The sequence below is a fragment of the Macaca mulatta genome, chromosome 10 (genome assembly GCF_049350105.2).
Source record: "Macaca mulatta isolate MMU2019108-1 chromosome 10, T2T-MMU8v2.0, whole genome shotgun sequence".
Taxonomy (NCBI): Eukaryota; Metazoa; Chordata; class Mammalia; order Primates; family Cercopithecidae; genus Macaca; species Macaca mulatta.
The window spans coordinates 64,067,725-64,092,801 of record NC_133415.1 but is presented as its reverse complement, the minus strand read 5'-3'; the positions used below and the strand labels follow the sequence as shown (position 1 = coordinate 64,092,801).

Here is a 25,077-nt window from a genome sequence, read left to right as displayed (position 1 = left end):
TCACAGGGTTGTTGGGACGATTAAGTGAGTTAATAGCTGTCAGGGACTCAGCATGGTTCCTGACACGTGTAATAGACACACTATATGTAGTTTTAAAAAGAGGTATGTGGAGTAATTTCCTAGCTTATCCCACCCGGTCTTGTGGCTCTGATACCATGTATACATTGCTTATTCCCAACTTATACTCCCTTGGCTGATCCTGTCTTTGAGTCCAGAGGTTGGTAACCAACTGCCCACTCAGGCAGGGTTCCTTCACAGGTGCGTTCCTTCCTGGGTCTTCCCCGTCCCAATCACCATGCCTCCAACGTCTTGGGCCTTGCAGTCATCCATGATGCCTCTATTCCTCTCATAACCGCCCTCCTCCCATCCATCCCCAAATCCAGGCAGCTCTACATTTTATTTTTCTTTGAGACAAATCTTGCTCTGTTGCCCAGAGCTGGAATGCAGTGGTGACATGATCTCAGCCTCCTGCAACCTCTGCCTCCCAGGTTCAAGCAATTCTTGTGCCTCAGCCTTCCAACATAGCTGGGATTACAGGTGTGTGCCAGAAATGCCTGGCTAATTTTTGTAATTTTAGTAGAGCTGGGGTTCCACCATGTTGGCCAGTCTGATCTCAAACTCCTGGCCTCAAGTGATCCACCCACCTCAGCCTCCCAAAGTGCTGGGATTATAGGCGTGAGCTGCCGTGCCTAGCCTCTACCTTTAAATAGATACAGGATGGAACCACTTCTTACCAGCACCACTGCAGTGGCCCCTGCCTGGTGCCTCTGCTTCCACCAGTTCCACTTTCTCCAGGCTATTAGCCAAGCAGCATAGTGAACCTTTTAGTTCACGTAAGTCCAAGACACAGCTCTCCTTTGTTCAAAGCCTTTTGATAATTTTGCATCTAAAACCAAAATTACTACCATAGCCTTCAAGACCCTACAAGATGTGACACCCAAGCACGCCCTCCTCCGCCATCTCTTCTCCGCATCACTCAGCTCCAGTCCCACTGACCTCCTTGCCAATGTGGCTCCTGCCTCCTGGCCTTCGTACTTGCTGTTCCTTCTGCCTGGCACATCCTTCCCCAGGAAGCCTTCACCCTTGAGCCCTCCTTTTCTTCTACCCCCTTACCTGGCTTTATGTTTCTTCATAGAACTTGTACAGACAGGACGTATACTCAGTTGCTTCCTGTCCATTTTTTTTCTTTTTTTTCTTGGAAACAGACTCTCACTCTATCACCCAGGCTGGAGTGCAATAGTGGCATGATATTGGCTCACTGCAGCCTCTGCCTCATGGGTTCAAGTAATTCTTGTGCCTCCAGCCTCCTGAGTAGCTGGGACTACAGGCACACGCCACCACACCCGGCTAATTTTTTGTATTTTAGTGGAGACATTCCACCATGTTGCCCAGGCTGCTCTTTAACTCCTGAGCTCAGGCAATCTGCCCGCCTCGACCTCCCAAAGAGTTAGGATCACAAGCGTGTGCCACCACACCTGGTCCATCTGTGCATTTTCTGCCTCCCATCTCTAGAAGGTAAGCTCTGTGAGAGCAGGGGCTGGGTCTGTCCTTCACCTTGGGATTGCAGTGCCAGGGACAGTATCTGGCATAGAGAATGCACTCACTAAGTATTTGTTGAATGGATAAAGGAAGGGTGCCAAGCCTCTTAGCGATTTTGAAGTATTTATGCATCAGAGACCTCTTGCAGAGGGCCACCAACCGGTGCATAAAAAAATAAAAAGTTGAAAATGTGTGACAGGCCCAAGGCTTCCTCCCTAGCAAAGAAATAGGGCAGAGGTCCTTCCCCCAGTCTCCAGTCGTGCCTCCTCCACCAGTTCTACCATGAGCTATTTTAATCTTTGGCCAATAGAGTAGGAGCTGATTAAATCTCCCTCCATGCCTCTGCTAATCTACCAAATAGAAGCCCGTAAGCCAGGGGCGAGACTGAGGGCTTCTTGCTCCTGGTCCTCTGCTCTCTCCCAATGCAGTTTCCTGCTTCCTCTCTTCGCACTGCATCCCTCCAAAGACAGGCGAGTACGGGAACATAAAGGCGTTTCACTCCCCTCTCCCTCCCGCATGATTTCACAGTCCATTTTCATTTGGGGGAAGCAGGCCTCTTTTGGGTAGGCCCACCAGGCCTGAGGTAGGTTCCACTCTCATCATCACTTGAACCCATCCCCTCTAGGCTGACACAAGTCTCTAAAGATCACTTTGTCCTCAGGCAGAACAGAGGGATCCGCAGAACAACCTCCCAAGCTATTGTCTGGGCCCAGGCTGCCTGTTCAGGATCCCTGGGATCCTGGCTAGAGCAGGTCAGTGAGGGCTGTGGCTCGTCCCTTCCTCCACTCTCCTGTAGCCATCACTCCTGCTGCCACCTCGCTGGTGTCCTCTAGCCCAAGTGGATTGCTGTGGGATGCCTGCGGTCCCATGTCTATACTCTACCTGCCCCACCACAGAACCAGACATGATACATGGAATTCAAAAATTCCTTGGCCAGCTCTTCTCAATGCTACAATGTAGCAGCTGGTCATCACCTTTGGCCTCTTCTGGGAAGCTCTGAGCTTCTCAGTGGCTATGTGACAACATTGACATTATAACCACAGGAAACCCAGATGGCTCCTCCTTTGGACAATCGTTCACTTCTTCACTTGCCCAGAGGTGAGAACTGAAGATGAGAAGGGAAGAATGGCGGCCTCAGCCTGGGGAAAAGATGCCCAGAGCTCCACTTCCTTAAGTCTCAAGGGGGACAGTTGTGACCACATTAGCGACTCTGTGGCTTTTTGAACCAGGCCTACCTTCACTTAGTGCTGCTTTTTAAATAATTTTCCACTGAAGTAAAACATGACTCAGCAAAATTCACAAATAAGCATCCAGCTAGATGAATGTCCACAGAGTAAACACATCACACGTCGATGGCTTTACTGACAAACCTGTTACTGCTGCAGGGCAGGCCGTGTAGCAGCAACAGGTATATGGTGAGACATTTTCTGGTTATGTCACCGAGGATTCACTACTATGATTACTTTTATCAATTTACCCCCAATCCCCTAGAATATTTCCATATTTCAGCTCAATCAGGAGTGTCCCGAACATGATTTCAATGAATTCTATGAGGGTTGACCAGCTCTTTGCTACACTCTTACCAATGTAGCAACCACTAAACTCAAATTAAAGAAAATATTTTAGCTGGGTGTGGTGGCTCACACCTGTAATCCCAGCACTTTGGGAAGCTGAGGTGGGTGGATCACGAGGTCAGGAGTTCAAGACCAGCTTGGCCAACATGGTGAAACCCCGTCTCTACTAAAAATACAAAAAATTAGCCGGGCGCGGTTGTGGGCGCCTGTAGTCCCAGCTACTCGGGAGGCTGAGGCAGGAGAATGGCGTGAACCCGGGAGGCGGAGCTTGCAGTGAGCCGAGATCGCGCCACTGCACTCCAGCCTGGGCGACAGAGCGAGACTCCGTCTCAAAAAAAAAAAAAAAAAAAAATACAAAAATTAGCCGGGCGTGGTGGCTTGTGCCTGTAATCCCAGCTACTCAGAATGAGGCAGAAGAATTGCTTGAACCTGGAAGACGGAGGTTGCAGTGAGCCGAGATCAAGCCACTGCACTTCAGCCTGGGTGACAAAGTGAGATTCTGTCTCAAAAAAAAAAAAAAAAATGGCCGGGCGCGGTGGCTGAAGCCTGTAATCCCAGCACTTTTGGAGGCCGAGACTGGCGGATCACAAGGTCAGGAGATCGAGACCATCCTGGCTAACACGGTGAAACCCCATCTCTACTAAAAAATACAAAAAACTAGCCGGGTGAGGTGGCAGGCACCTGTAGTTCCAGCTACTCGGGAGGCTGAGGCAGGAGAATGGCGCAAATCCGGGAGGCGGAGCTTGCAGTGAGCTGAGATCTGGCTACTGCACTCCAGCCTGGACGACAGAGCCAGACTCCGTCTCAAAAAAAAAAAAAAAAAAAAAAAGAAAATATTTATTCAGTGGATCCTATTTATCAAAATACCAAGACAGTGGAGCCTGAAGATTTACACAACCTAAGGAGGGAAAAAATTATAAACAAGTGAATCTCATGTAATGAAATGGGACATAATAGAATATGTCAGATGAATACAGGAGGACAGCAGATGTCCCGAGAACTTCAGGTGGGAAGCAGGTACCTCTAAGTTAGAGGTACATCAATTTCATTAATGAATGAGTGAGAAGTATAAGATCAAAAATGCCCTAAAGAGCTGTTCAGTCTATCTTGACTGGTGATATCTGTTATCTTTAGGAAGGTTTTTAAAAGGGACGTTTAAGATTTCTTTTTTGATGGCCAAAAGTAAAACACGTACGTGGTGGAAAAAGCACAACGCAGAAAATCAAAATAAACAGCACCCTGACCCCGACCCCACCCCCACTCCAAGATAGAACCATTTTTGATTGTTTGTTTGTTGGGTTGGCTGATTTAATTCTTTGCTTTGATGTGTATCCTTCTGATGTTTTTGCATCACAACCCATTTAAATGGTAGATCATGTACGATTTTTCACTGAGTTACAAGGGTGTTTTTGATCATCCTAGAAATGCAGTTTCCTAGAAATTGATTCTGTTTTTGTTGATGGGTAGCACCTTCCAATGTAGTGGCTGGCTTATCTTTTTATAGTAAACCTTGGCCACACAATGTCACCAGCAGCATATTGGAGCTGTTCTGTGCTCTGTAGGCTTTGCATTGCTGCTATATTGGCAGTTGGTTCTGCCATAAAATATCTGCTTAGTTAGAATTCATCTGCTAGGAAATAACACCAGTGTAACCCAAAGCAATTAAATACTAGAAACTGCCAATCCATGGAACGCTTGCCTTTCCGTGAAGCAGGGTGCATGCCCCGGGCTCAAAGGGCATCGGGACCAAGACTGGAGCCCGCCTGGCTCCTTCTTTTGCCTGTTTTCAGCTCCAAGGGCAACCAGGACAACAGGTTCTTTGTTCCTCTTTCTTATTTTTACAGGAATGAATAAAAGCTTCTGCCAGCATTCACTCCATATCTGGCCTTTTCATCTCCAGCTGGAGAGTCAACGAGAGGAAGTTTTGGGCAAAATAGCCACCACTTTTTCTTACCTCCTGAAAATGGCAGTGTCTCCCCAGAGGCAGACATGCACTTTTGTTCCCATTTCTGTGTCCTCTTCTGCTGGGCCTCTGTTGATAGAATTTAAAAACTACCAAAGGCCCTAAAAGTTTTTCAGAATAGTCCTCCCGTGACACGCTCTTACAAATCTTTTTTGAGGAAGTTGGGCCTCCACCCTCAAAAAGCAGCAGCCCTTCTCCATGGAGAAATAAAATCCGTAACCCCAAATATGCTAGTGATTCTTTTTCCTTTTAGAGTTTAATGGGACCAAAAAAAGGCCTTGAGGAATTAAGTATGAACTTGCTTGCTCTAGGGAAACTGCATAAGTTGGAAAACTGGACCCAGGACCAGTTTTATCAATTTCTAGCATTTTGATCTCAAATAAGGAGATAAACTGGATGGCCACTGATAGCCCTTAAAACTTGGCTAAATATGCAGTGGTCCTTCTAAGACAATCCATTTCCCCAGGACTTTCTGCCACTAGTCTTCCCACGTGGGGTGGCGGGTAACAAGTTTCTTCTGCTCACCCGGCCATTTCCATGCTGTCAACTGTGTTAGCCAGGCCAGGGTCTTGCTGTGTCCAGAATGGATTGGGGTTTCCCTGCTTCTCCAGACTAATAGAATATTACAGAGACATGTTTAATTCCATTTCAAAATTCTTTTCTTTTTTTTTTTTTTCTATTGAGACGGAGTCTCGCTCTGTCGCCCAGGCTGGAGTGCAGTGGTGCAATCTCCACTCACTCCAAGCTCCATCTCCCAGATTCATGCCATTCTCCTGCCTCAGCTTCCTGTGTAACTGGGACTACAGGCACCCACCACCACGCCTGGCTAATTTTTTGTATTTTTAGTAGAGACAGGGTTTCACCGTGTTAGCCAGGATGGTCTTGATCTCCTGACCTTGTGATCCGCCCGTCTCGGCCTCCCAAAGTGCTGGGATTACAGGCGTGAACCACTGTGCCCGGCCTTTTTTTTTTTTTTTTTTACCTATAACTAGGCTCAAGTTCTGAACTTCAAAATTCCAAAGAACTATTTTTATGTCTGAAGGTGTTAAGAAATCATTAGACATCAACTTCTAGGTATTTTTGAATTTGAAGTTTCTCTGGGTATTTTTTGTTTGCTCTGTGTGTGTGTATGTGTTTAACACAAATTGGAATTGGTCCTGTGTCAGAGATTTTTAGTCGATAGATATCTTCGATATGAGCCATTATTTTCTGTGTCTCTACATAAGGGGCCTCTGGTTCTAATATTTTTCCAGAAGTTGTTGATTCCAGACCCACTACCTCTCTTCTCCCAGCCCCACTAAGTCCTGGCTTCATCTCCCACCTATCCAGGCATCTTGGCCGCGGCGTGGCATTTGGGATGTATATTTGTTTTCCCTCTGATACATGGTCAAGGATCTACTGTCCCAAGAGCAGGACCATGGTGGGCACAAGACTCTGACTTCTGTCTCGTCCTTGAGTCATAAGATGACCCCTGCATTGGCCTCTTGTAACTAGAAGCCTGGGTCCTCTGGCAGTGCCACATCCCAGGGTGTACCGTTCTTGCCTTTGCAGCTGGTTAAGGCAACAGCCTGGAAAAAGGTTTTAGTCTGGCATGCAGCTGAAGGGAGCCTCCTGGAGAAGCGTGATATACATGGACATTTTAACACAAAAATATCGAAAGAAGTGGCTTTCTTTTTTCTTTTTCCATCTGAAAGTTGAGGATGGTGACACCAGAGTCCAAGTTGAGCCTGGACACTAAAGGTAGATGGAGAACTCTCCTGCTTCCAGGACCTGCTGGAAGCCAGCCTCTAGAAGCTTTGGGGTTTTACTTTCTCCCAGGTCACATGAAATGCTGCCAAAACAAGCTCCAGAGTTGTGTTTATACAACAGTATTTGTCAGTCCTAGAATGGAAACACATTGCCTCGCTTTCTTTTTGTGACTATCCAAAAATTAGGAGACAATAAAAAGTCATCCTGGAAACTCCCGTGGAACTGAACCTTTACTCATAGTTTCAAAGACATTCCAGGCACTTAGAATCAGAAGTTCTTTTCAGGTTCTGTTTATTTGTTTTGCTAACAGATTCCTTTTTTCAACAAGAATCCATTTTTAGACACAGGGAAACTGAGACTAAGTGGTGCGTGGTAATGGGTGCAGGCCTCACAGTGACGAAGGGGCAGTGCTGAGGCTCTGATTCAAGTCTGACTTGGGGTCCTCTTTCCACCTAACCGCTGAAGATTAGGAGACTGAGGGAGACTAGAATCAGGACTGATTTCATTGAAACTATGACATGCCTTACCAAAAATATCATCGTGATTTCAGTGCACTCACATGGGCAGGAGGTGGATGGCTTTGATTCCAGATAAATTGATGACTGAATGAGAAAGCCCCTGAAGCTGTGTGCGTGGGGTTCCCACTGGGATTTCTTCAGAGCTTGTGCACTGCACCTGCCTTCATCCAAGGGCACTTTCCTGCCAGGACTGTCTACCCTCTACTTTCTCCTGCACTCAGCAGGCCACTTTTTGTTGAAATTCTAAATCTCATTCTCCATGCTGGAATAAAGCATTCTGTATTTGGAGATCTTGGATGGAGCACTGGTGTCCAACGTCTGGTATTGGTGGGCGTAGAATTATTGTAATTCTAAACTAAAGCTCATCATTGACTTTTCTTTTTATCTTTCTTATCTTTTTTTTTTTTTCACTATGTAGACTGCAAGAACATCATTGACTTTTACAACCAAAGCCACTCAAAGCCCACTCCTTGCTAGTTGACTTGAGCTTAGAAGGGGTGTCCATGGGATAAATTCACGAGCAATAAGGAAGGATTTGTTTTTCTGGAAGGATTGGAGCTGCCTCCTTTTCTTGCCCCAGAGATGGCCAAAGGTCAGGGGGCTCTTGGTAGCTGTGGTGATTTTTGCCGCCCATTTCCTGATAAGCACAGAAACAAGAACCCTTTGTCTCCTGAGGCTGGAGCTGAGCAGCGGATTGTATTTGTTAGGAGGCCTCAGAAAGAAACTGCCCAGTACCCGTAAGAACCTTTCTTCCTGCCCACTAAGCTCCTCCTCTTCCATAAACCTTGCTCTCTGCCGATCACCTCCTCCTCAGGCCCCTGGTCACGCCTAAAGCAGACCTTTTATTAATGCCTGCCCAGGGCGAGGCCTGAATATGGCCTGGGGATGAGGCCAGGCTAGTAAGGGAGAGAAGTCTGACCAGAGTGGAATGGGGTAGGTTCCCTGGAGGTGTGGGGACAGTAAGGAAGGAATGTGATGGGTCACAGATTACTTGCAGCTGATAGAGATAAGGGATGAGGATTTGAACTCAGTTTGACGGGTAGGTAAGTAGGTAGGAGCCAGATATGGCAGGAGACATTCCTAGTAGCTTGAACTCAGTAAGGAGGAAGCTGAGCAACAGCATGTAGATGCATCTACAGGATGATCTCCCCAGGCCAGTGCGGGGGCTCACACCTGGAATCCCAGCACTTTGAGAGACCAAGGCGGGAGGATCGATTGAGGCCAGGAGTTCAAGACCGGCCTGGCCAACATGGCGAAACCCCGTCTCTACTAAAAATGCAAATATTAGTCCAGCATGGTGGCGCATGCCTGTAGTCCCAGCTACTCAGGAGGTTGAGGCAAAAGAACTGCCTGAACCCGGGAGACAGAGGTTGCGGTAAGCCGAGATTGTGTCACCACTGCACTCCAGCCCTGGGCAACAGAGCGAGATTCTATCTCAAAGAAAAAAAAAAGGAAAAAGCAAATTCAGCCTGGTGCAGTGGGTCACACCTGTAATCCCAGCACTTTGGGAGGATGAGGTGTGTGGATCACCTGACATCAGGAGTTCGAGACCAGCCTGGCCAACGTGGCAAAACCCTGTCTCTACTAAAAATACAAAAATTAGCTGAAGTCCCAACTACTCAGGAGGCTGAGGCGGGAGAATTGCTCGAACCCAGGAGGCGGAGGTTGCAGTGAGCCGAGATCACACTACTGCACTCTAGCCTGGGTGACAGACTGTCAAAAAAAAAAAAACAAAAAAACAAATTCAGTATCTTTACCATAATTGGGAAACACACTGAATACATATAACCATTAAAATAAGTAAGGGTCATTAAAATTAAAACCATGCCTCCATGGATTACCTTGCTATATCCATCACTTTTTCGGAAATATTGTCAGTTTCTAACCACATTGAGATATTACAAACTATCAAAATTGGGCTAGGCGTGGTGGCTTGTGCCTGTAGCCCCAGCTACTCAGGAAGCTGAGGCTGAGACAGGAGGACCACTTAAGGCCAGGAGTTTGAGACCAGCCTGGGAAACTCAGCAAGACCCCCATCTCTAAAAAAGTAATTTTTAAAATTAAAAATTTAGATATCAAAATTAATCTATACTTTTCCACCATTAGAGCTTTATTTTGTTTTTGGGTTTTCCACTTAGTAGCAACACTACAGTTCTTTATGTTTGGGAGACAAACGATGTAATGAATCTTAAACCATAATTTAGTCAGAGGCAAAAGCAATATGGAACCTGAGCTCTGCTTTTGTTGTTGTTTTTGTTTTATTGATAAGAACTTGTCACCCTGTTAATGATAATTAGCCCATTGTCTTCATTCTGTAACCACTTAATAAACACTTACCATGTAAACAATGAAAAACTTTGTTTTCGTAAAAGTCTAGAAGATTCCCAGAAACCTTCAGGGAATGAGCCCTCAGGCTTCCAGAAAAGCCGGGAATTTTTCGTAATGACTGTTTTCAGGGAGTGCCTGGCCAGAAAGGTGAGACTTGCAAGGAGAGACATGGGAGGAGCCTGCCGCTCACTCCTTCAAATCCCAGGTCTGGGGCAGTCCTTGTAGATTCCACCATGATTGGCCTGGGAAAGCCGGCAAAGCAAGCAGGTGTCGCCCTTCCAAGGGGAGAGTTCTCCATACCTTGTGGAGCCTGACAAGGGAAAGAAGGTCGTGTCTACGGCCAGGGCTTGGGGAACTGAGATAAAAGCCGAAAGCCCAGCTGCTTTTGAGAAACTGTGATAATCCTTCCTCCAACTAACTGCTGACCCAGTCATCCCAGTGTCACCAGATGACTCATGTAAGTAGAAGCAAAACAGGTTACCTTGATAAAACACAAGGGTAGACCACAAATGGTTCCAGCTCCGAGGTAGATGTGCTAGTGACTGTGCTGAGACACAGCCGCTGGCACAGACACACGGAAGGGAGCTGGAGAACTATGGAACTTCCCCTAGGAAAGCATCATTTGATTTAGGAGCCTCAACTGCCTTATTTATTTCCATAGGGGACTTGCCATTCATTCTATGAGGGGTTTTCACATATTGTTAATTAACTAAACCAATCCTTTTTTAGCTGAATTATAATCTAACAGTCCGCTGTAGACTGGAAAAAATATATATCTCTATATATATATTTTTGTAGACGCAGTATCCTTCTGTCGCCCAGGCTGGAGTGCAGTGGCGCGGTCTCGGCTTACTGCAACCTCCACCTCCCGGGTTCAAGCCATTCTCCTGCCTCAGCCTCCCAAGTAGCTGGGACTACAGGAGCGCGCCACCACACCCGGCTAATTTTTGTACTTTTAGTAAAGACGGAGTTTCGCCATGTTGGCCAGGCTGGTGGAAAATTCATAGTACATTTTAAATATTTGTTGGAAATCACTTTTGTTCTTAAAAAAAATCTGGCACATCTTATGATAGATGATATTAAATTGTCCATTTAGAAACTCCAGTTTCTCGGGAGCACTCTCCAAGGCAACTTGGAAGTATGTCCCAGACAAAAGTGATTGTCTTGAATGATTTTAATTTTAATTTTAAGTATATATTTATTTATTGAGACAAGGTCTCACTCTGTTGCCCAGGCTGGAGTGTAGTGGCAAAAAAAATCTAGGCTGGATGCTGTGGCTCACACCTGTAATCCCAGCACTTTGGGAGGCTAAGACTGGTGGATCGCCTGAGATCAGGAGTTCGAGACCAGCCTGGCCAACATGGTGAAACCTCGTCTCTGTTAAAAAAAATACAAAAATTAGCCAGGCATGGTGGTGTGTGCCTGTAATTCCAGCTACTTAGGAGGCTGAGGCTGGAGAATCACTTGAACCTGGGAGGCAGAGGTTGCAGTGAGCCAAGATTGCACCATTGCACTCCAGCCTGGGTGACAGAGCCAGACTCCGTCTCAAAATAAATAAATAAATATCTAATTGCTCAGCTTAGTGAAGGTGTGGTTTTACACACACAGAGGAGGTTTAGGGGGCTTTTTGTTTAACTCATTTATCCTCATGTCCTACCACTGAGGGCAGAGCCATACAGAGCAGAGCACACCTGCTGACACCTATAGCCTAATGGATATGCACCATCCTTGATTGACAGAGTAAGAATTTGGCATTTTGCCTTGAACTTTCTTTTTGCTATTTAACAGCCAAACTAGTATTCTTATATCTAGAAAGTTGTTGACTTTATTTACTCTGTCAGTACTTTTTGCCACAGAAATGACCTTGCATCAAATTTCTATGTATTTTTGCCTTATTAATTGTCTCTCATTTGCAAAGTCAAAGGGTACACTTCAGATGTATGGTTGGGGACGGAGCTTGGGGGAGCGGGTGATATAGGGGGAGGTGCAAGGGAGGCTTCATAGCACGCTTTGTCTAGACCCTCGTCGCTGGGACTGGTCATTAGGGGCTGTGCTGGTAGACTGTACTATTCTTCTGGAATTAGGACAAGAAAAGGCATGCATCGTTTGGAAGCTCTGCTCTGCTCAAGTGAATCTGATTCTGGCAATGTTAGTAAAACTAACCCTTGTCTGCCTGGTTGTCCTATTCGGAATGAGCTTTCTGCAATCACTTATTCTTCCACCTGCTCAGGTGATTAACGCTGGGCCATGGGAAGGAAGGAAATCCAGCCCAGTGGAAAGGCCTCTCTCATCCCATACTCCAAAGAGCTTTAACCTGGTTTTCACGATAGCAGGACAGGTGCTGGAGAGCCCTGCCCTTCCAAAGTGGACGGAAGATCCACCCATCTGCTTCACAGCCATAAAGCCCAGGTTTGGTTGGAATTGGGATGGGTGGAGTTTTTGTTCTCTGGGTGAGTGTTTGTTCTTTTAGGTGAGTGTTTGTTCTCTGCCCCTAGAGGCACCTTATACTTTGAGGGGCATTCTGTGGTTTGCCCATTGTATTCACAGGTGGGTCTCACTGTATCTGTACCTAAGTTTTATCTCCTCATGATAGCAGCCCTAGACACCTAGACATAGTGGGAATGGCTGCACAAATAAATGAGTTTTATAGTCAGAAAAACTCAGTGAGATGGTAGATATTACTACTTCTCCTCCCACCTATTATTTTGAGAAATTTCAAACATTATGGAAAAGTTGCAAAGATAGCACTGGTCACTTAATTCACTATGTGTTGAAATTTTGCTACATTTTCTTTATCTCCTTATATTTTTTTCATTTTAGGCGAAGCTCACCATTTGACACTTTCTTTCTTTTTGACACTTTCAAACATGTTTACACTTTGCCCTTAAATCTTTCAGTATGTGTGTCTTAAGAATGAGAGCATTTTTCCCTTGTAAGCATAATAAAATTATCACGCTTAGGAAATTATCCATTTTATTTTATGTTATGTTATGTTATGTTATGTTATGTTATGTTATGTTATGTTATGTTATTATTGAGATAAGGTCTTGCTCTGTCACCCAGGCTGGAGTGCAATGGTATGGTCTTGGCTCACTGCAACCTCCACCTCTCAGGTTCAAACAGTTCTCCTGCCTTAGCCTCCTGAGTAGCTGTAGCTAGGACTATAGGCACACACCATTGTGCCCGGTTACCTTTATTTTTTTATTTTTATTTTTATTTTTTTTTGAGGCAGGGTCTAACTCTGTCACCCAGGCTGAAGTGCAGTGGCGCCATCTTGGCTCACTGCAACCTCCACCTCCCAAGCCCAAGCGATCCCCCCGCCTCAGCCTCTGGAGTAGTTGGGACCAGAGGCACGCTCCACCATGCCTGGCTAATTCTTTTCTGTATATTTTGTAGAGCCCAGGTTTTGCCGTGTTGCCCAGGCTGACCTCAAACTCCTGAGGTCAAGCAAGCCGTACACCTTGGCCTCCCAAAGTGCTGGGATTACAGGTGAAATTGTCCTTTATAGATCTTTTTATACTGATGCCATATGAGTTCAAGGCTATGCACTCCATGTAGTTACCACATCTCTTTATTCACCTTGAACCTGTGTTAATCCTACAGCCTGTTAAAATTCATGACATTGACATTTTTGAAGTTTTGGCCATTGGTTTTGCAGTCACTGAAATTTGGATTTTTCTGATTGTTTTCTCCTGTATACATTCAGGTGAGTCATATTTGGGGGCAGGAAAGACACCTGGGTGACATGGTACCTTCTCAGAGCCTCAGGTCGGGGGCACATGATGTCAGGGCGGCTCATTTTTGGAGGAGTTAGCACAGATCACTTGGTTAAGGTGGCATCTACCAGGTACCTCCATTGCCAGGGTACCTTTCCATTTTCACAAGTCGTTAAGTGATCTGTGAGATGATATTTTAAGACTATGACTATCCTATTTCCTAAGTCTTTTGCCTTCTGATTTTAGCATCCACTCACAATTTTTGCTTGCATTGATTACTAGCTGGTGGTGAAGGTATTGTTATTTACTATTTTCAGATCAAAAGGACGAGGCTCAGAAAGGGACCTGAGCAAGGTCTCACATGCCCGGCCAAGCTAGGAGAGGAACCTCATGCTTCCTGCCCTGTGCTTGGCTCTGTGGCCATTCCACTATGGCCATGTTTTTATTGGAATCACCTGAATTGTATCACAGTGTTTTACCTTTTATGAACCTCTGTTCACTGCCTTCCCTCCTGTTTGCATGCAGACACCTTTCTTAGCAATCATTAGTTTCTATTAATCTCATTAAGTTCTATCGTAAGTTGAGTTCCCTGGAAGGAGAACCTGATTCGGGGCTTCTTGTGCAAGTGATTCAGGAACAGTCTGCCAAGGAGTGAGGGATCCAGGATGGGACAGGGAGGAGGCAAGGCAAAGATGTGGGCTCTGCCTGGTCCCACAGGGAGCTCAGCAGTGTGAATAGCCCCCAGAGTTGTCACACCTTGAGGCTGGAAGGCCACTCTTCTCCATCTCACATATGTAGAAAGTACATATCAGTATGTCATTGGCAGCGAGTCTGCTCTCAGGGAGAGGATGTAGCTTCCTGGGCATTTCCAGGAGAAGAGGAGCAGCTGTGAGCTTTCCACAGCCAACACTCGCAGCAGCTGGGGCATGGGTGCCTGCCCTAGAGGAGGGGCTCTAGGTGGGGCACCAGTAGCATCCCCTACATGTTCGATGTTCTCACATTAGTTCTTTCCTGAAGGTTGTTCCTGATTAAAGCCAATTTGTCCTGTAATAACATGCTATAAATCTCAAGTGGCTGGCTGAATCAAGGAGTTAGCTTAGTCATTTGCAAAGGCAAGGGATAATTTATGGTTGCTCCTTTACGAGGTCCCATGAATTTTATTCACCATCTTCCTGTCTGGTCCCTGCTTTTCAGGCTGAGGTCACTTGTCAGAACAAAGGCTTTTCAGCTCCTTGAAACCACAGAGGAGTCACAGGATGTGCCCTTCTAGGGAAGGAAGATATGTCAACATGTTTACTTTCAGCACACATGAGCATCACAATTGTCATGTTAGACACTGTCCAATTTGGACTTGGCAAAATATGGCCAACCTGAGGTGGCAGTGATAAAATATTCATTTAGTCACCAAGAATTCTTTTTTTTTTTTTTTTTTGAGACGGAGTCTCACTCTGTCGCCCAGGCTGGAGTGCAGTGGCCGGATCTCGGCTCACTGCAAGCTCCGCCTCCCGGGTTCACGCCATTCTCCTGCCTCAGCCTCCCGAGTAGCTGGGACTACAGGCGCCCGCCACCTCGCCCGGCTAGTTTTTTGTATTTTTTAGTAGAGATGGGGTTTCACCGTGTTAGCCAGGATGGTCTTGATCTCCTGACCTCGTGATCCACCCGTCTCGGCCTCCCAAAGTGCTGGGATTACAGGCTTGAGCCACCACGCCCGGCCACGTCACCAAGAATTCTTTTAGTGGCATGGTACCCATCCCTGACCCCCAGCCCCTAACAAAACCAAATCAAACCCCTAATTGGATCTGAGTTAATGTGCATGTTTTACACTTGGACCTCAGGCAAATGCTCCTTACAGTGTTGTCCTCAGATTGGTCACTGAGAGCTTGTTAGAAATGCAATGTCTCTGGCTCACGCCACGCCTGCAGAAGCTGTGAGTCTGAAATCAGGAATCTGTGGCTTAACAAACCCCAGGTGACTTTCACACAGGCGCTCAAGTTTGACAAACACTGATCCAAAGTAGTGGTTATAAACTTGGTTGCACATTGAAATCCCCTGGGAATTTTTTTTTTTTTTTTTTTTTTGAGATGGAGTCTTGCTTTGTTGCCCAGGCTGGAGTACAGTGGAATGATCTCAGCTCACTGCAAACTTTGCCTCCCAAGTTCAAGCTATTCTCCTGCCTCAGCCTCCCGAGTAGCTGGGACTACAGGTGTGCGCCACCATGCCCAGCTAATTTTGGTATTTTTAGTAGAGACAGGGTTTCACCATGTTGACCAGACTGGTCTTGAACTCCTGACTTCTGGTGATCCAACCGCCTCAGCCTCCCAAAGTGTGCTGGAATTACAGGCGTGAGCCACTGCACCTGGCTTTTTTTTTTTCTTTCTTTCTTTTTGAGACAGGCTCTTGCTCTGTCGCCCAGGCTGGAGTGCAGTGGCGCAATCTCCACTCACTGCAATCTCCACCTCCCCAAGTTCAAGCGATTCTCTCGCCCTAGCCTCCTGAGTAGCTGGGACTACAGGCGCCCACCACCACTCCTAGCTACTTTTTGTATTTTAGTAGAGACGGGGATTCACTGTGTTGGCCAGGCTGGTCTTGAACTCCTGGTCTCAGGTCATCTGCCTGCCTCAGCCTCCCAAAGTGCTGGGATTACAGGTTTAGCCACAACATCTGGCTTTCTTTTTTCCCCCCCCGAGACAGACTCTCACTCTGTCGCCCAGGCTGGAGTGCAGTGGCACGATCTCGGCGCACTGCAAGCTCCACCTTCTGGGTTCACGCCATTCTCCCGCGTCAGCCTCCCAAGTAGCTGGGACTACAGGCGCCCACCACCACGCCCGGCTAATTTTTGTATTTTTAGTAGAGACGGGGTTTCACTGTGTTAACCAGGATGGGCTCGATCTCCTGACCTCGTGATTCACCTGCCTCAGCCTCCCAAAGTGCTGGGATTACAGGCGTGCGCTACTGCGCCCGGCCCTCCACACCTGGCTTTTTTAGGTGATTTTTATCAGCAGCCAGGGTTGAGAATCACTTGTCTAAAGCTGGCTCTTTTGCCTTCTATGAAAGGAATTTTAACACCAGCTTCACTTTGAAGAGTATGTTTTTTTTAACTGCAAATATTCACTTCCTAATACCTGCAGGTGCTGGAATGGCATTTGCAGAAGGAGAAACTATTCTTTTTGGCGCAGAGTCTCCTACCTGGAAACTTGTAGCAGAAGTTGAGCAAAGCGTTCATATGTTTGAGAATAAATAAAAAGATAAATCTTGAATGAATGAGTGAGATTCCTCAGGCCTGCAGAAAGTCACGAAGGTGATGGAGAGAAGTTAGGATGGGATATCTGGCCAGGCCACATGCCAACACTGGGTATTATTATTGAGTCTGCACACCCAAAAATGATCGGCATAGGTTGGCTTCTTCTAAATTCAGTCCCACCTCTTAGGAGTAGAGTTGTCCATGTGGAACTATCACACTTCCTTTCTTTAATTTCCTTTTTATAACTCTCATCATACATTCGGTTTCATTATCCATCCTTCTCAGTGCTAAAGACATTATCTAGATCACACTGTTGAGTTCCTTTGGGTTTAGAGGATTGAAGACCATATGTACCCCAGGCTAAACCTGCTTGTTTGGACATGAATGGTTAGGTCTGGTGTCCCTTGGCTGCCCCAGGATAGGGCTTGATGACCTGCTCCTTGAGAGCCAGGGAAAGTGTCAGTTCTGAGTTTGGTAAAGGGGGAGAGAACCCAGAGCGAAGCTGCCTTGGATGGGAATGTCAGCCCCTCCCTCTAACGAGGGGCTTGACCTTGAGCAAGGTCCTGACCTGGGCTCAGTCTCCTAGTTCTCTGTAAAACTGGGATCATGGTGCCTGTGGTTCAGGGCTGTCGAGAGGAGTAAATGAGAGAAGGTAGGTAAAGGGCTTGGCACACAACAGCCACTACATGGATACAAACTGCCCAGTGTCCTTGACCTCTGTGCCCCTCACCCCTGTGTCCCTGACCTGACCTGACCTCTGTCCCCTCACCCCTGTGTCCCTGACCTGACTTGGAACCCACATGTTGGATAAATTATCAGAGTATGTGTAATTTCTAGCTCCGCTGTTTCAAGGCTGTTATCACTCAGGACAGCTCAGTAACTTCTTAGGCTTCAGTCTTCTCATTGGTGAAATGGGAATTAAACACTCACTGACAGAACCAGTATTGGCACCAAAAGGACGTCAGTATGGTTTGGTCATTAAGATATAATTCACATACCATAAAATTCACACTTTTAACGTGTATGATTCATGGGTTTTTAGTACATTCACACATTGTGCAATTATTACCACTGTCTAATACCAGAACATTTCCATCACCCCAGAAGAAAGAAACCGGTACCTGTTTGCAGTCACTCCCCATTCTCTTTTCTCTCCCTCATTCTCTGGCACCCACTAATCTACTTTGTGTCTCTGTAGATTTGCCCGTTCTGGATATTTCATGTAAATAGTCATTCAGTATGTGGCCTTATACATCTGGCTTCTGTCACTGAACATAATGCTTTCCAAGTTTATCCATGTTGCAGCATGCATCCGTGCTCTATTCCTTTTTATGGCTGAATAATATTCCATTGTAAGAATAGATTACCCTTTTTTTTTTCTTTTTTTGAGACAGGGTCTCACTCCTGTTGTCCAGGCTGGAGTGCACTGGTGGGATCATGGTTCACTTCAGCCTTAACTTCCCAGGCTCAAGCGATCCTCCCACCTCACCCTCCTGAGTAGCTGGGACTACGGGTGCACCTGACCACACCTGGCTGATTTTTGTATTTTTAGTAGAAATGGGATTTCGCCGTGTTCCACAGGCTGGCTTCGAACTCCTGGGCTCAAGTGATCTGTCCGCCTCAACCTCCCAAAGTGCTGGGATTACAGGCGTGAGCCGCCACGCTCAGCCACATTTTGTTCATCCACTCATCAACTGACAGACATTTGGGTTGTTTCCACGTCTTAGTTATTATAAAGAACGTCGACATGATTTTACAAATAGCACAGCATCACTCCTCTGTGAAGTTTTATTATAAATAATGTCAGTAATAAAAATGCTTAGATTTGTGAGAAGAAATAAAATCCAATCATTCAGGTACAAAATAAATCTGTGTGAGTGCATTTGCCTTTAGACTGGGACATGGCTGTGCTTATGAGAATGCTACTGAGCATTAGGATCTCACGGTTGCCATCTATGCTATTTCACATTTAGGGTTCTGTTCTCAAAGTTAGAAATGTTTTATGTCAGCCAGGCGGGGTGGCTCACGCCTGTAATCCCAGCACTTTGGGAGGCTGAGGTGGACGGATCATCTGAGGTCAGGAGTTCAAGACCAGCCTGGCCAACATGGCGAAACCCCATCTCTATTAAAAATACAAAAATTAGCCAGGCATGGTGGCGGGTGCCTGTCATCCCCGCTACTCGGGAGGCTGAGGCAGGAGAATCACTTGAACACAGGAGACGGAGGTTGCAGTGAGCCCAGATCGCGCCACTGCACTCCAGCCTGGGCAACAGAATGAGACTCCATCTCAAAAAAAAAAAGAAAAAGAAAAGATATGTTTTATGTCAGAAGACAAAGCCTGAATAAACGGCATTTCGGATGCTTAGAACTTTTGAAAATGGGGTTAGAAATAGAAGGTCAGGTCTGTCCAGTGCAAAGTGTTCTTTTTAATATTAGAGATATAGAGTAAAATAAAACAATGTGTCTGCCCTCAGAAAGCTTTCAGTCTGGAAGAGAAGATGATTAAGGGGGCAATCACAAGATGGGGTATGTGCGGTGGCAAGCCTGGCCTATGAACTTGTAGGGACGGTCTCCTCATTAGGGAAATGGTACTGTAGCCCGCTGACCCTGCCACTTCTCTTTCTCCTAGCATGGTAAGACACAAGGATGGTGGCTATTCTGAGGAAGAGGACGTGAAGACCTGTGCCCGGGACTCAGGCTATGACAGCCTCTCCAACAGGCTCAGCATCTTGGACCGGCTTCTCCACACCCACCCCATATGGCTGCAGCTGGGTCTGAGTGAGGAGGAGGCAGCAGAGGTCCTGCAGGCCCAGCCTCCGGGGGTAAGACTCAGAACCTCGGGAAGCAGGTTGAGGCAGGCAGGACTGCTGCCGGCTTAAAGAAAAACACCTGGAGTTAGTTCCAGAAAGTTCTTCCCAACTTGTAAGGAGCATGTTTCCTGATGTGTAACTGGTTTTCATGCAGAAATATTCTGGAAACCCAGGAACAGAGCCCTTCACAGCGTGTCTTTCTGTCTTTATCTGCTCAGTTACCATGGGAGATACAAGGATTCAGCAGAGTAACTGGGCATCTAGGTAGCGGGTAGGGGCCACTGGCCAGACGCCTGGGTCTGACCTCTTGAGCCCAGACACTGAGGATGAGCCTGGGTCTGGGATCCTTGGTGGCCTCTGCTGCCTTCCTCTCCTTCTGAGTCTGGGAGCTCTGCCAGGGTCCAGCCATCCAACTTGGGACCCAGCCTTCAAAAGTTCTGTGTCCACAGACTTGCCTGCTCTGTAGTCCTCTTTTCCCTGGGCTTTCCACACAGACCAAAGTCTAATATGGTTTCCTCAGCTACTGTCTATCCAAGACCACTGTCCGTCCTATCCAGACCACTCCACGACTTGCGAAAGGTCCTCAAGAAAGCGACTGGGGCTGGACACAGTGTCTCATGCCTGTAACCCCAGCACTTTGGGAGGCCAAAGCGGACAGATCACTTGAGGCCTGGATTTCAAGACCGGCCTGGGCAACACAGTGGCACCCTATCTCTACTAAAATTACAAAAATTAGCCCGGTGTGGTGGCACATGCCTGTAATCCCAGCTACTCAGGAGGCTGAGGCAGGAGAATCACTTAAACACAGGAAGTGGAGGTTGCCGTGAGCAGAGATTGTGCCACTCCACTCCAGTCTGGGCGACAGAGTGAGAATCGGTCTCAAAAAAAAAAAAAAAGTGATTGGTATCTCTTGTGCTGTCCAATATAGTAGCTTCTTGCCCCATGTGGCTCTTTAAATTTACAAGAATTAAAGCAAACAAAATTAGAAATTCAGCCCCTCAGTTACCATAGCCACATTTTAAGTGCTTTCTGGCCTTGGCCGGCTACCGTATTAGATGGTGCAGAATATGGAACATTTTCACTGTAGTACAAAGTTATAGAGGATAGCACTTGTGTACAGTGTCTACTTCCAAAGGGTAAATACAGTAAGTCACAGATAAAATAAGACTTCACGCACAACACAAGATAGAGACTAAGAACTAGATGGAGAAGCAAGGGGAAAATCCCATTAGTAGCCAGCTGAGGAATGTCATAAGAATTGGGCACCAAATATATTTTTGAATTTCCTAGCAGTGAGAGTCTGTCTGTTCTCACTTTTTAAAAAACATGTGAATCTTTCTTTATTGCTCATCAGGCAGAAACAGGCAGAACTAAGACATCTGCTAGAACATGCTCAGGGGAACAAGGCATGGTGCTTTCTCATCTTTGCAAAGAATCCCTTGGCCATAACACAGAGCTGCTGCCTCTAGTTTTGCTCTGTAGGATCAGGATTTCCTCACCTCCTGTGAAGCCTCACTTTCAGCCTGTTGAATTGTCTGCTCTTGCGTTTCTGCAAACAATGCCAAAGACAGAAGTTGCTGCAGAGCTAGGCAACACCCTGCCCAGCTCCCCCTCCCAGGGTAGGGCACGTCCACTCTTGCTGAGACCTGCGTGGGAAACAAGCCAGGCATGTTCTCTCCATCCGCCTGCCTGATCCCTGCACAGGGCCTGCCTGATGAGATTGGGCAGGTTGAGGGCAGGGCCAGGACAGGAGTAACGTGGACCAGGACAGTCAAGAATAATGAAGGGAGAGGCCAGGCATGGTGGCTCAGGCCTGTAATCCCAGCACTTTGGGAGGCCAAGGCAAGCAGATCACTTGAGGTCAGGAGTTCGAGACCAGCCTGGCCAACATGGCGAAACCCTGTCTCTACTAAAAATGCAAAAATTAGCCAGGCATGGTGGCATGCTCCTGTAACCCCAGCTACTCCGGAGGCTGAGGCAGGAGAATCGCTTGAACCAGGAGGTGGGGGTTGCAGTGAGCTGAGATTACACCACTGCACTTCAGCCTGGATGACAGAGCCAGACTCCATCTCAAAATAAAATAAATAAAATAAAATAAAATAAAAAAAGAAGAGACAGAAAAGCAGGTGGCTGAAAGTGTGTGAAGGAGGAGGATTTCAGAGACTGGCCATGGAGGCATGAGTGAAGTGGGCTTTTGGGGTGCCCACACTTAATTATTCTACAATCTAAGATAGGCATCCACAAACTGTTTCTATAAAGGGCAAAGTGAAATATTTTTGGCTTTGCAGGCCATACAGTCTCTGTCACAACTACTCAACTATGCTATTGTCATGCAAAAGCAGCCATAGACAATATGTAAATGATCAGGCTTGGCTGTGTTTCAATACAACTTTACTCAGAAACAGATGGCAGGATGGATTTCATCTGCAAGCCAGACTTTGCCAACCCCTGATATAATGTAAGCCTGCAGTCCTCAAAAAATAAGGCCTAGAGGTTGCACTCCCCAACCCCAAGGCTCAGGGGGATCTCCACCTGTAAAAGGGAGTGATACTTCCTCTCCTAACAACCAACAGCTGCCTCTCCGCAGTGCTTCGGCCTCTTACCCATCAGGATGCTACTTAGGAAGCATCTGCTTCAGTTTTAGGGTGTCCCAGAGGCACTGACTCCCAGAACCCGCTACTGGATGAATCCTATGGATTCATCCCCATGGTGCCAGGAGAAAAGAGAACTCAAGGTCTTCCAGCCTCACTCTTCACCAGATACTCAAGTCCCATACCCATCTTCCCACCCCCTAAATAAAGTATCTTACAAGCTATTAACTGGAGATAAAGAGAGGAGCAAAGATTAGGTGGGGAAAAAATGAAAGGCTGTAGAAAGGTAGGGGAGAGAAGAGGTAGAGAGTAAGGTGTTTAAATGCAGAGGAAAGAGAAGTAGCTAAAGAAGCGTGACAGACAGAATAAGATCCTTGGAGAAGGGTCATGTTCCACAGAAGGGAGCCAGGACTCAGCTGGGCTGCCACACGCCACACTCCAGGGAGAGTCACTTCATTCGTAGACTAGGTGAATGGTACCTCCTGGAGTTGTGCAGTGCACGGCCTGCACAACAGTACACAGCATAATTACCTCTGCAGTGATGAGGGCCAGAATGGTGTCCTGAGATCAGCACTAGGAATTGGGCTGTTTTAAAGCACGTGTCTAAAGACAATATTAGGATCTTGAGGGAACTGGTAGAATGTGAAGTGACTCAGGAATAAATGGACAGCCTCCATGTCCACTGGGGTGAACTTGAGCATGCATCCACCCATCGCCCAAATGGAACGGCCATTTTTCAGCTCCAGTAGATTGTTGTTTGGTCATACTGTGTCATCTCATTTTCCAGGAGGAGCTAGAAATTCAGATTTCAATTTGAAAATGACAAACAAAGCAACTTCTGCTTTTTCACTGTTGGCAACAAACTTAAAGTTCTTTTGTAAATATCCTCGGAAGCCAAGTTAACCAATGAACTCCCAATTCACCACCTATGGTTTAGCCATGTTACCTGTGTTTAGAATTTAGGTTTCACCAACCAAGATATATAAGACAGGGACTGGAGAATATAACTCATATAAGACATCATATAAGACGGGGCTGGAGAATGTAACTCCAGCAGTAAAACAGTCACCGAACTGAAAATGCTTATGCAGACTAGGGGAATTCTTAGCCCCACGGAGAAGCTTCTGTCAGAGGAAAACAGTATTCTTTTGAAGCCAGTAATGAACAAAGGTGTCTGCAGCCTGGGCAGGAGAGTGTCCTCCATGGAGCCATGCAGTGTGGATATGAAGGGGCTGTATTCATTGGCTGTGAGGGAAGCCAGATTCTTGGGTTCCAACGTTCTAAATATTTCCTAAAGCTTTATTTCTTTTCCCTCCACTAGATCTTCCTGGTTCATAAATCTACCAAAATGCAGAAGAAAGTCCTCTCCCTCCGCCTGCCCTGTGAATTTGGGGCCCCACTCAAGGAATTTGCCATAAAGGAAAGCACATACAGTAAGTGGTCATTGGATGCTCAGGTCCTGACTGACATGAGGGCCACGGGGCTCTGCAGGGAGTGGAAGTGGAAGGAGCTCTGGTTTTGAGATGGGCAGATATGGGTCTGAGTCTTGGCATTGAATGACTAGGCAGGTAACCTACTCCAGGAGCCTCAGTTTTCTCATCTGTATAATGGGGTGATGGTAACCTCTGAGTTGTTAATGAGTCAAACAACCTGAATATTAAGTGTGCAGCCTACTGCATGGCATATGGTAGGGAACTAATAGAGGCTGACTTTCTCTCCGACTACCCAGTTAAGTGGAACACGAATTCGGTTCCCAGGTTTGCCAATGACTAAGTTGCAAGGAGACTGTAGTGAGAGAGCCCTTTTACAGGATCTAATCCTAAAGCATGTGTCTGCACTTCTTCGTGAATAAATAATCCCTGAGCAGACCTGTTCCCTCCAGGCAATCAGTGTTCAGTCTTCTATGAAATGCAGCTCATCAGAGGCAGAATCCAACCTTTTGACGAATATTTTGAAGGGAGAGTGGTGTTCAGTAGTGTTGGTTTCCTTTCTGCTGTTCCATGATTGGTCATTGGAAATGTGAAGTGTCGGGAGGCCAAGTTGTAAATAAAAAAGGGAACAGGCAGTTCTGATGTACTGCCAGCCTCCAAGAAAGGATCGGAAGATGGATCTGCACATCAAAGGGGGAGGAGTGGGAGGAGCAGGCCTGGAGGAGAGAGCTCAGAAGCAAGAAGGACAGAGCCTGGGATTCCAATCTCTTGCTTCCCGATTTCCCAGCACCTCACCTCCTGCATTTGGAGAAGCTGAAGCTGTAGATGGAGGTCAAGTTCAGGGCTGAGATGAGATTCTACTCAGCCGGGAGGGCACAATCTTGCTGAGCCAAATGACCTTTAACTCAGTCAGTGGAGGGTAAAGCCTGCCAGGCTGACTGTGATCCACCTCCAGCTCAACTGTGAACCTGAATCTCACAAGGCCACAAGGTCATGGATGCCAGGGAAAATCTTCCTCCTGAAAGGCGCACGAGCAGGTGGAACCCAGCCAATAATGTAAATGCATTAGGATGCAACCACAAGGTACATTGCAAACCCACTCTTTGAAAGGTAATGAATTCATATTGAGTTAATAATGTGTTAGGTGAATTGATAATGAATTTATATTAAGTGAATTAATTGAGGAATTCTGAATTGACTTTTGAAAGTCTGTGAGGGGCTGGGCACCGTGGCTCACACCTGTAATCCTAGCACTTTGGGAGGCCAAGGCCAGAGCGTTGTTTGAGCTCAGGAGTTTGAGACCAGCCTGGGCAACGTGGCAAAACTCCATCTCTACAAAAAAAAGAAAAAATAAAATTAGCCAGGCATGGTGGCACACGCCTGTAGTCCCAGCTACTCAGGAGGCTGAGGTGGGATCGCTTAAGTGCAGTGAGCCATGATCGTGCCACTGCACTCCAACCTAGGCGACAGAGCCAGACTGTGTCTTAAAAATGAAAAAACAGCCCAACAGAAAATATATATGTAAAAGTCCACGAGGCAAGACGCCACAGATCTAACTGGTTTTGAAATTCCTCCCTAATGTCCAAAGTGGAGCACGGGATGTGTTGGTCGGAAGCCA

The 25,077-nt window shown here is 46.6% G+C and overlaps 1 protein-coding gene across 16 annotated transcripts in view; it reads left to right on the top strand.

Moving 5' to 3' along the window:
• The window catches only part of RIN2 (Ras and Rab interactor 2), a 254,564-nt gene that overhangs the window by 187,942 nt on the left and 41,545 nt on the right, over positions 1-25,077 (top strand). For 15 of the 16 annotated variants that reach the window (XM_015149571.3, XM_077951116.1, XM_077951113.1 and 12 more), the window contains 2 exons: positions 19,258-19,450; positions 23,351-23,462. In XM_015149571.3, coding sequence (XP_015005057.1) covers positions 19,258-19,450; positions 23,351-23,462 — 305 coding nt within the window. Of the gene's footprint in view, positions 1-9,445; positions 10,129-19,257; positions 19,451-23,350; positions 23,463-25,077 lie in introns of those variants that run through there. The other variant, XM_077951120.1, reaches the window with a different exon arrangement.